This window comes from Lethenteron reissneri, chromosome 40 (genome assembly GCF_015708825.2).
Source record: "Lethenteron reissneri isolate LAM-NWPU_2019-01 chromosome 40, ASM1570882v1, whole genome shotgun sequence".
NCBI classification, from domain to species: Eukaryota; Metazoa; Chordata; class Hyperoartia; order Petromyzontiformes; family Petromyzontidae; genus Lethenteron; species Lethenteron reissneri.
Genome location: NC_083818.1, coordinates 3,269,109 through 3,281,169, shown reverse-complemented (window position 1 = coordinate 3,281,169; position 12,061 = coordinate 3,269,109). Strand labels below are relative to the sequence as shown.

Below are 12,061 nucleotides of genomic sequence, written 5' to 3'. Positions count from 1 at the left end.
TAAGGCCACCCCACAGAGACGATCACCTCTCTCTGTACCTGGGTTGCTCTCTCTATGTATCTTGGTGATATCTGTCTGCTTATATGTCTGTCTATAGTTTTCTGGTTATATTCTATGTCGCTATTTTATTATACCTGATGATGATTGCTTGTGTTGCAATCGAAACGTCGTATGCTATTATTTAATTTATTATTTTATTTTTATACGTGACTTTACCGAAAAAACCAAAGAATAATTCCTGCAGTCACGAAAGCTCCAAAATTAAGATTGAACCACTTCTACGGGGAAGTTCCAAGTTTACCTTTTTCTCTCTCTCTGGGTTTCTTGTTCTCTCTCTCTGCCTGTATATTTAGTGTAATTTTCTCTGTCTACACTCGTTTTGTATCGTTCTTAGGTTCTGCTCTGTCTGTGTGTCTCCGTTCCTCTTTTTTATGTTTTGTCTTTCTTTGGAATTTTCACACTTAAATTCTAACTTAGCAATCTTTGAAATACGTAATCGACCAGGCAATGCGTTAATTGTGTGTTGACCGACTCTCTGTGTCGTTTTACATAACATTTCGATACTTTGCTAGGTTATTTAATTTAGTGTGTTCTGTCTCCCTCTAAGCCTGCTTACCTTACTCCCCTCCCTTCGTACTCATTGACATGTAAATGTTTTCCCTACCCCCTTCCTCTCTCTGCCTCCGCCCCCTCTGTCTATTTAAGGCCACCCCACAGAGACGATCACCTCTCTCTGTACCTGGGTTGCTCTCTCTATGTATCTTGGTGATATCTGTCTGCTTATATGTCTGTCTATAGTTTTCTGGTTATATTCTATGTCGCTATTTTATTATACCTGATGATGATTGCTTGTGTTGCAATCGAAACGTCGTATGCTATTATTTAATTTATTATTTTATTTTTATACGTGACTTTACCGAAAAAACCAAAGAATGATTTGAAGACGGTTTTAATTTATTTTGCTTAGAGACAAGGATGGTGTCATTTTCAAGAGTAACTTGAGTCACCAAAACGACAAATACAAGAACATAACGTACAACAATCTCGATTGAATATATCGTGAGACAAAGCATGGAAAAGGGCACAATCATGGAATATAAACTAAAATACATTTTCTGCAACGAAAGTTAGGTTGAGATAAATTACTTTTAAAAACCATTCATCATTATCATTCGTTCAGTTACAGATACATAAAGTGTATTGAGGGTGCTTGTTGCACAGGCAATTCCCACGGGGCACCATGTGACCTCAGTGCACTGTGACATCACTGTGACGTCACCATTACATAGGCCACCATGTGACTCCAGTGCACTGTGACATCACTGTGACGTCACCATTACATAGGCCACCATGTGACTCCAGTGCACTGTGACATCACTGTGATGTCACTTCCCCCCACAAACTCAGTTGCTAATCTGGCACCGTGAGGGTCAGACGTGTTCTATCCTTGCTCTCTGGGTTTTTTGTTGCAAAATTTTCAACAAATAAAATCCAGCCATCATCATCTTGAGGACACGTTTTTGGACGCATTTTTATACTTTGCAACCACATCGCCACAATGCCGAAGGCCAAGAAAAAGGGCTTCATTAAGCGTTTCAAGAACATCTTCTGTTGCTTCCGCAGTGTTTCAGATGATGAGGTTTATGAGCCAGGCAGCTGTGTTCCGAGCTCTGCAGCAAGTCATGAGACGAGCCCAGTGTCTAGCCATGAGAAGACCGAGGTGGCAAGTCTTGAGGCGAGCCCAGTGGCTACCAATGAGATGGGCCTGGAGACAAGCCACGAGGTGGACGCAGTGGATAACCGTGAGATGAGCCTGGTAGCTAGCCAAGAAAGAATAGAGGTGGCAAGTCATGAGGCAAGCCCGGTAGAGAACCATGAGATGGACCTGGAAGCAAGCCACAAGGTGGACCCAGCAGATAATTGTGAGATTGCCGTTGAAGGTAAGCTTGTACCAAAGTGACTCTGTAACCACTAGTTTGACTTTGGAATTCCCTCTAATGGTCTCTTCTCCCAAGTTCTCATAACCTTGCTTAATCCCAAAACTTCACTGCTGGGTAATTGACGTTTTGAGCATTTGGGACTGCGTTCAGAAACAGTGGACAAAACACGTAAATGTAGTGCAACTGTAATGTCATAAGCAACACCTGTAGTAGGGATGAGTTGCAGATAAAGTGTTTGTCAGACTTTTGGACAATGTACGTTGTTATATACTTACATATAATAGGGATGGTAAAAGTGACACAAAGCCATGAGACACCATTTATGGAGGAAAATCAACGTGATATCCAGGATCCATCAATGCCCTTTGATAACCGTTCATTTAGTGGCACAATACAAATATTGGTTAAGGACCAGGTTTACGCCCTATCCATTGAATATTGCTCTCACCACGTTAACAGATATTGTCAAAAACAGCTCACTGTAGGGTCACCTAGAGTCGAAAAAAACATGGTTGTGAAAGGGTTAATAAAGAGCACCGCTAAAACTATGCTATCACAAGTTCTGGCTTTACCATACAACTTTCAAGCCAGTCTCCAGAGTGCCTCGAGTGTAAACAGAACATTTCCTGGATGTTTTGTGTGCAGATAACCATGAGATGGGCCTGGAAGCAAGCCACAAGGTGGACCCAGCAGACAATTGTGAGATTAGCTTCGTGGCTAGCTGTGACATGAGCCTGGAGCCTGATCAAAAGATGAGCCCAGCCACAAGCTGTGAGGCGAGCCTGGTGGCTAGCCCTGAGGCTAGCAATGAGATGAGCCTGGAGACTAACCAAGAGGAAAGTGAGATGAGAAGCCATGGGCCCAACCGGATAGCAGACAGCGGTGCAAACCGGGTGGCAGACCATGGGCCAAGCCTGGTGGTAGATCGGGAGCCGAGCCAAGCTGAAAGGGACAAAGCGAGTCCAGTGGCAAGCCATGAAGATATTCGTGCTGCTAGCAACAAGGCTGCTGAATGCAAGGGCTGCCAGACTACAAGCCACCAGGGCAGTCCAGGTTGCGGGAGTGGTCAGGCTGCTGGTCACGGGCAAGGCGAGGCAGCAAACTGCGGGTTCGGCCAGGCAGCCGGTCAAGTGACGAGACCAAGACGCCGGGGTCGCCAAGCTGCCCGAAGGAGGGGCAGCCAGCATACCGCTCTTGGGAGCATGCCGGATCACAGACAGAAGGACGCCATTCCAGTGACAGCCTCTGACATCATCAGGCCCACCTCCCAGAAGCCGGCTGCCCCTTCTGTGCCAGATAAGATTGCCGTGGAAGGTAAGCTTCTACCAAAGTGACTCTGTAACCACTAGCTTGACTTTGAAATTCTAATGGTCTCTTCCCCCAAGTTCTCATAACCTTGCTTAATCTCAAAAAGGTGTTAACTCTTATCTACTATTACTTCACTGCTGGGTAATTAACGTTTGGGCATTTGGGGCTGCGTTCAGAAATAGTGGACAAAGACACGTCAATGTAGTGCAACTGCAATGTCATAAGCAACTCTGTAGTAGAGATGAGTTCGAGATGAAAAGTTTGCTTGTCAGATTTTTGCACAATGTACGTTGTTATATACTTATGTATAATCGGTATGGTAAAAGTGACACGAAGCCATGAGACACCATTTTTAGAGGAAAATCAACGTGATATCCAGGATCCATCAATGCCCTTCGATAACCGTTCATTTAGTGGCAAAATGAAAATATTGGACAAGGACCAGGTTTATGCCCTATCCGTTGAATGTTACCCTGACCACGTTAACAGAAATTACGTCAAAAAACAGATCACTGTAGCGTCACCGAGAGTTGAAAAATACACGGTTGTGAAAGGGTTAATAAAGAGCACCGCTAAAACAATGCTATCACAAGTCCTGGCTTTACCACGTAACTTTCGAGCCAGTCTCAAAGTGCCTTGTGTGTTAACATAAAATTTCCTGTATATTTTGTGCGCAGATAACGATGAGATGGGCCTGGAAGCAAGCCACAAGGTTGACCCAGCAGATCATTGTGAGATTAGCTTCGTGGCTAGCCGTGACATGAGCCTGGAGGCTGACCAAAAGACGAGCCCAGCCACAAGCTGTGAGGCGAGCCTGGTGGCTAGCCCTGAGGCTAGCCTCGTGGCTAACAATGAGATGAGCCTGGTGGCTAGCCAAGAGGCAAGTCAGATGAGTAGCCATGGGCCCAACCCAATAGCGGACAGCGGTGCAAACCGGGTGGCAGATCATGGGCCAAGCCCGGTGGTAGATCGGGAGCCGGGCCCAGCTGAAGGGGACAAAGCGAGTCGAGTGGCAAGCCACGGAGATATTCGTGCAGCTAGCAACAAGGCTGCTGGATGCAAGGGCTGCCAGGCTACAAGCCACCAGGGCAGTCCAGGTTGCAGAAGTGGTCAGGCTGCTGGTCACGGGCAAGGCGAGGCCGCAAATTGCGGGTTCGGCCAGGCAGCCGGTCAAGCGAGGAGACCAAGACGCCGGGGTGGCCGAGCTGCCCGAAGGAGGGGCAGCCAGCATACCGCTCTTAGGAGCATGCCGGATCACAGCCAGAAGGACGCCATTCCATCGACAGCGTCTGCCATCATCAGGCCCACCTCCCAGAAGCTAGCTGCTCCTCCTGTTCCAGATCAGATTGCCATGGAAGGTAAGCTTGTACCAAACTGACTCTTTAAACACTAGCTTGACTTTGGAATTCCCTCTAATGGTCTCTTCTCCCAAGTTCTCATAACCTTGCTTAATCCCAAAAAGGTGTTAACTCTTATCTACTATAACTTCACTGCTGGGTAATTGACGTTTGGGCATTTGCGACTGCATTCAGAAAGTGGACAAAAACACGTCAATGTAGTGCAACTGCAATGTCATAAGCAACTCTGTAGTAGGTATGAGTTCCAGATAAAATGTCAGATTTTTGGACAATGTATGTTGTATAATCGGGATGGTAAACGTGAAACGAAGCCATGAGACAACATTTACGGAGGAAAATCAAAGTGATATCCAGGATCCATCAATGTCCTTCGATAACCATTCATTTAGTGGCAAAATGAAAATATTGGACAAGGACCAGGTTTATCCCCTACCCATTGAATATTGTTACCCTGTCCACGTTAACAGAAATTACGTCAAAAAACAGCTCACTGTAGAGTCACCTAGAGTTGAAAAAAACATGGTTGTGAAAGGGTTAATGAAGAGCACCGCTAAAACAATGATATCACAAGTTCTGGCTTTACCACACAACTTTCGAGCCAGTCTCCAGAGTGCCTCGAGTGTAAACACAAAAATTCCTGGATGTTTTGTGCGCAGACAAGATCTATAATGGAGCTCCACGACTCGCGCCAGAATCGGGGGAAAACCTGAGCCTGACGTGGCAGTGGAACGCATGCGAGGGTGCTGGCCTTGACAACATGGGGAACACCTGTTTCCTCAATGCCACCCTGCAGTGCCTCACTTACACCGCACCACTGGCAAACTACCTGATCTCCAGGCACCACTCAGGAAGATGTGAGTTCCCAGAACACTTTGAAATATCAACAAGCTGAAAATAATTGTTACGCGAAGATGTCCTTGCTGTGTGCTGCACCTACAGCTGAGCTTTGATTGGTGTTGTACTGACAGCATATGCCACCTCTGCCGCACTTCACAGGTACAGATAATGGATGTTGCATGATGTGCATAATGGAGAGGCACACCATTGCAACATTCAGCTCCAAGGGCAAGGTCATCAAGCCCTTGGAAATCGTCCAAAACCTCAAACGTGAGCTCCGTTCAGTACAACACAATTGTGCACATTAAATTTAGAACCTATTCTCAATGGGTGGGGCATTGGTAAAACGTTTAGTAACCTTGCGTTCAAATCGCTTCTGACCTCCATCCATTTACCCACAGGGATCGTCAAACACCTGCAGTTTGGCAAACAGGAGGACGTGCATGAGTTCTTCTGCTACATCATAGAAGCTCTGCACCTCTCCTGCCCAATCAACCACGACAAGTAAGTAGTGCACGTCATTGGCCACTGGTTCCCAACCTGTTACCAAAAATTGACAACAAAGTTTACAGAATATTCTTTAAATAAGCGTTTGACTGCAAGGTGACGTAGGGTTGAAACAAAAAGGAGTAACTCTCCCATGTGCGCACTTGGTAAAGATGATGCATCTGTAAGCCACCGAATGTGTGATGTCATTCATTTCCACGTGCAGGCTGGAAGAACATATGGAGAAGACCTCGGTGATTCACCAGATCTTCACAGGGCAGCTGAGATCGACAGGTGTGTGCCAGCTCCATGTGCAAAATCATTGCTGCAAGTAGCGATCACACCGAGTATGACGACGCATGCTGCACAGTGCAGATGAACTCTGCACTCTTACGCACGTACACAGCATGACATAAGCAAAACACGCAAATACAAAGATCTCCCTGAAGCCTTAACAGAATAATAAAGCAATTGCTATTAGCGAGTACCTATGTAGGCCAACAAGACACATGATAAGGTGGTGTGGCTTGCACCATGCCAGGCCACCTTCGGTGGCTAGCACCAGTGCTGAAGTTACACAATGCACCAGATACTCATTTCAGGCTGAATCGGCCTAGGAGAAGCCGAGGTTCACATGTTGTGGCCGTGAGCGAGGATCGAACTCAGTTCGCCAGTGCGCTAATCGCTATATTTCCACTCCCCGCACAATAAAAAAAATGCACAAGCACACAGCCACAACAACCCATTTGATCAGATACAAACACAAGAATTAAAACTGAACATCAACTTGCATGCGTGCACGTAATTATTTTACAGCAAAAACTTGAAATTACCGCATGACTCAGTGGGAGAACCAGCAACTCACCATTGTAAGCTTAAATCCAGATTGTGGATGTGTGCGCGTGCGTTCACTTGTGTTCCACAGTGGAGTGCACACAGTGCTCCTGCACCTCTGACACATTCGAAAACTGCCTGGACATCAGTCTTCACATCAACGTAAGAATCGAGGAATTTTTGATTTACTTAAATGGTATCTTTACTTGTGACGAGTTTCGGATTTAATTATTTTCTCGTTTTCAAGCAACACTTTTGATCTTTTTCGGATCGTGTACATTACACAAGTAGCGTCACTCAAACACATTAAGTTTGCCGATCGACTGGAATACTGTACATCAGATGAATCTGAAAATTGGGAGCACGTCCTTAATTCCTGTCACCTAAGGACACTGCCCTCTCATGTCACACCACGGCCAGTACAACATAAGGACTCACTGTTCTAACAGCTGCAAAAGTTGTTCCCAGTGTTCTTTTCAAGCACTCATTTGCCTTCACGTCGTTCTATTTGACAGAATTCGCCAGATCTGCTGGCAGCTTTTGCAGATTTCACCAAGACAGAGACACTGGATGAATACACTTGCCAAAGGTGAGTATGGCACGACATCAATGTCACGCGAGTCTGTCTACTTTCTAACGCCAACATATTTGTACAGTTTTGCACTGGGCATCTCGGTCCTTAAACTGACGCTGCTGCTTTTGGGTGCGCAGGTGCTGTTGCAAGGTGAAGGCCACGAAGAGGATGAGCCTTCACCATCTCCCGAACGTCTTGGCCCTCTCCATCAAGAGATATGACCTGTTTGGAAACAAGATCAATCGGGTAATGTTTGGTTAATATGTTTGTTTTACATTTCTTCTAAAACGTGGCTGCATTTTCTCCAATTATCATTGCTTGTTTTTGTGCTACTTCCTTTTTGGGTAATTTCTGTGATTTCTCTCGCGTTATTTTTTTTGCCACGGTAGTAACCTAGATCACTCGTGCACATGTTTTTATTTTTTAATGGTCTCTCGAGCTCCCACTTGGTTAATCTACCTAAAATGGGCTCTATGGTAGCGAAATCTTAACTACCTCCACTAGTGTATAGGAGGTCGTGGGTTCGATCCCGATCCTAATGCCTTTATATTTGGAGTTTGCATGTTCTCCCCGTGTTCACGTGGGTTTTTCTCCGGGTCCACCAGTTACTTCTAGAGTATTTGGCTGCTATAACTATTCACGTGATAAGCCACTTCGTTGAGCTATCATTTGTGGCTAGATCGATTCGGAGAAAGAGCAATATAGCTCAGTCGGCAAGCATTACCTGGTAAAGTAAAAAATATAGTAGCACAAAAATTATAATAAAGAACTCGACCCTGCATCATTCTTCTCCTCTTTCCCACCTAACACCATCTCTCTTTCTGCATCACTGCTTCCTCCTTCACCACTGCAGGATTGCCCGTACCCACAGCACCTGGACGTGCGGCCATTCATGTCACAGCAGGAGGACGCAGACCCTGTAGTGTACAGGTTATACTCGGTCCTTGTGCACTCTGGGAAATCCAGCACAGAGGGACATTACTACTGTTACAACAAGGTGATGTATTACATTATCACACAAACACATGCCAAACATCCGTATGCATCGATCCTTTAAATAATTCGATTCAGTGAAACAAATCTAAACCATTCCTGCTCCTTTGAGCCATGAGGTGGTGCTCATCTTCCATTTATAGTCCTGAGCCAGTGGTGAAAATTCCCCATTCCAGTGATTGAGGGAAAGCGTATGCATAGAACCACTGTTAACTTCACCAAATATGTGTAATTACTTTATTGCCCCTGGATAGATGATGGACCAAGTGAAGTCCCAACCAGGATTTTAACTTTCAAATGTAATCAGTTATTTCATGGATTATCGGTTCGATTACTCAACTTATAGGACAACACAATAATAGGTGGAATAAGAGGGTCACCTCTGTTCCTCATGTGTCATTTTACGAATATATACATAGTTCAGGTGCAATTGGATAATCGTCGTAATTAATCTTCGATGTTGTTTGCATACAGATCTGCGATGGGAGATGGTTCCGGATGGACGACGACTTGGTGACGCCGGTCGACACCAGGGTGGTCATGGAGAAACAGGCATACATCCTCTTCTACGTCAGGTGAGTTACCCACGAGTTGTATTTGTGGGTATGCCCACAAGTGTGGTCAATGTGGAAGAGTAGACCAAATATCATCCAGAGTTTGTCTACTCGAGGACTTTCTGCCAGCAGTGGCATGAGCAAGAAATTTCAGAGCCACGCCATTATCATTTTCATTTTTACCTAAGTTGGGCAGGTTGCCTTCCACCTTTGCTGCTAAGGCTCGATCTCTGTTGAACTCACAGGAAGTTCACCAGGTTGCCCTTTGGGCCAATGAAACTCACGTAGCGGTCGTTCCATGTGCTGTGCGCAGGTCCCCAGAGATGAAGGCCATACCCGTGTGCAGTCAAATCAACGGCGGCCATGGGAAATGGCATCAAGAGGCGGCAGCGACGACCCTGACCCCGGAGATCAACCGTGATCACTGATGGATGACATCACACGAGGGACGTGGTCAAGTTGCTGCCCCTACCACCACCGCTGCCACCGCTGCAAGGGCGATGCACACCGGGTCCTGATGAATACCGCTGACACAACACAGCCCAGCAGCGCCAGCACCACATCCACAAAGAAGATTATTATCATTGTAAATGTGTACATGTTGTAATTTTGTGAATACAAAAATACGTACTTTAAAAAATAAAAAGTTTGAATCAAATTCCTATTCTTGGGTATGATTCTGTATGTAGTTCGTAAGGCCATGTCCAGATCTAATAGCCAAGGGACATCCATACAGCAACGTGAACCGATGAAATGACTACTGCATTATTTCTGTGAATAATAAACTAGTGAATTTTGATGGCCGTTTTGCCATGCAGTTCAGATACCCACTTAATCCGCGAGATGCCATCACTTCAGTGGTTGCAAATTCCAAATGTGGGGGCAAAAACAGTGAATTATTTGATAAACATTTGAAACGAGCGGTGGTGTATGCATGTTGAATTTCTTTCGCACCGTATGTAGCCTAGTGTGCTACTCGGAGGTGCGGGTTATCAAGTAACACACTCATTAGGCGTATTTATCCGAAGGTGCGACTAAACATACTACCTAACGTTGTACCAATTACTGCTCTGGCCCATGGACTAAATAGCCTCCATGACAGAGTCTATGAAGCCAACAATCTCAATTTAATTGCCAGCTATGGGGAGCATCACTGGCTCGTGATATCTGAACCGATTCTGCTACCACCAGGCACTCACCAGCGTGATGAAGTATGGCTCAACCCCTAGGAAATGTATTTGTCGCCACACTACACTATACATCACGCCACATAGGCTACACTTGACACCACACTACACTTTCCATCACATGGAATTTATTATACACGCTATATGCAACACCACATAAACCACACACAGTACACAATATACACTGTACAACACACTATCCATACCGTAATTGACACTTCACTATATATGACAGACTGTACTATCCACGTTATTGCACACTATACACCACAATTACAGACACTACACGATAAACCACAAACTACAGACACTACACTATACCACACTGTAAGACACACTCCACACACAATTCTCACTTTACACCACGCTCCAGTACATTACAACCCAGACACAAAATGTAAACCTAAAACAATACCGTAAAGGACGACCCCTGTGGAGACGAAACAATGAATGAGTTCACGTGCAAGAGATGGACGGACGGTGGGAGCGATGGACCGTGAGCGAGGGCAACTGGTGGAAGATGCCTCCATTCAGCAGTGGAGAGACAATGGCAGGAACCGACTGCAACGCGCGGCGGCACTCTCCCTCTGAGTTTTGTGAATCTACAGAGGCACAGAAATCAGAGACGGTTGTCTACAGCCAAATTCCCCGAAATCCATGAGACGCGCCGGAAAGTAAGACGCACAAATCTGGTGACAAGGAAAAGATCCCCTGTGTAGCCTGTAACAGACTGTTGGGGCAAGTGATGTTAGAGCGAGTAATCAGCACCTATGAAAGCTGGCAGGACACACGAGGGGGTGGGTGGTCAACAATCACGCCTGGCCGTCTTTGTCTCTGCAGCGGCGGTGTTTACTGCACACCGCACCGGGAACTCATTTGAGGCTGAGTCGACCTAGAAGAAGCCCCCAACTGGTTTAGATAATCGTCACCTGCTTTTGGTGGTCGTGAGCAGGAATCGAACTCGGTTCGCCGGGTTCGTAGTGGAAGCGCGCTAACCACTGCTCCACCGCTCTACAAAGTCAAAGCTCCCTCGAGTAGCCTGTAACAGACTGTTGGGGCAAGTGCTGTTAGCGAGCTGCACCTATGAAATCCGGAAACTGCATACGAGGCGTTGGGTTGGTCAACACCACGCCCGGCCGCCTTTGTCTCCCCACACACACATACCGGATTGTAAGTTGCACCCCCGACTTTTGCTTCACACTCGTGGGGGCCGGGCAGGGAGAGGTGGCGTCTGTAGTGTGTTGGGAGCGATGGTTCAGCGGTTAACGCTGCGCTACGAACCCAGTTACCCGAGTTCGAGTTCCGATCACGGCCACCAACACCAGGTGACGATTATCTGAACCGTTCCTGGGCCTCCCCAAGGTTGACTCAGCCTCAAATCAGCACCTGGTGCGGTGTGTAAACATCGCCACTGGGGAGACAAAGGCGGCTGGCCTTCATAGGTGCTTGCTAACAGCAATTACCCTCAACAGTCTGTTCAGGTAATACGGGAGATCATTGTCTTTGTATCTCGTTTGTCCCCAGGCTGAGTGGACGCGCCTCGCTGTGATGCGTAAACATCCGCCCTCCAGTGGCCACATTGGTTAATTTCACTCCACCTGCTCCATCATTATCAGAATGAAACTAAAACTAGACTATTGTTTTTTTGTTGCCAGGTAAGGCCCGCTGAGCTATATAGCTCTTTTTCAGAAGATACCTGTCCATAGTTGATAGCTCAACGAAATGGCTTATTACGTGGACATTTATAGCAACCAAATACTCTAAACGCATGTTTCTAAATGTGAAGGGGACAACCGGAGAACCCGGAGAAAAAAACGACGCGACCGTGGGGAGGGAGACGTGCAAACATCAAATATACAAAAGGCGTTAGGGTCGGGATTGAATGCACGACCTACTGCATACTAGGCGAGGTAGTTAACATCTCGCCACCGGGGCATCCAATGTAGGCGGGGATAAGGGTCACCAACACTGAACAGCGTGGGGAAAGTAT

At 46.3% G+C, this 12,061-nt stretch overlaps 1 protein-coding gene across 1 annotated transcript; it reads left to right on the top strand.

Moving 5' to 3' along the window:
- Positions 1–4,471: 4,471 nt before the first annotated feature.
- Positions 4,472–9,312, top strand: LOC133352360 (ubiquitin carboxyl-terminal hydrolase 36-like). The gene is made up of 11 exons (XM_061567956.1): positions 4,472–4,606; positions 5,263–5,460; positions 5,603–5,713; positions 5,845–5,947; positions 6,156–6,223; positions 6,855–6,925; positions 7,279–7,352; positions 7,475–7,583; positions 8,191–8,334; positions 8,805–8,905; positions 9,198–9,312. Exons 1-11 carry the CDS (start codon positions 4,495–4,497, stop codon positions 9,310–9,312), a joined length of 1,206 nt encoding a protein of 401 aa, XP_061423940.1. The 5' UTR covers positions 4,472–4,494.
- Positions 9,313–12,061: the final 2,749 nt, after the last annotated feature.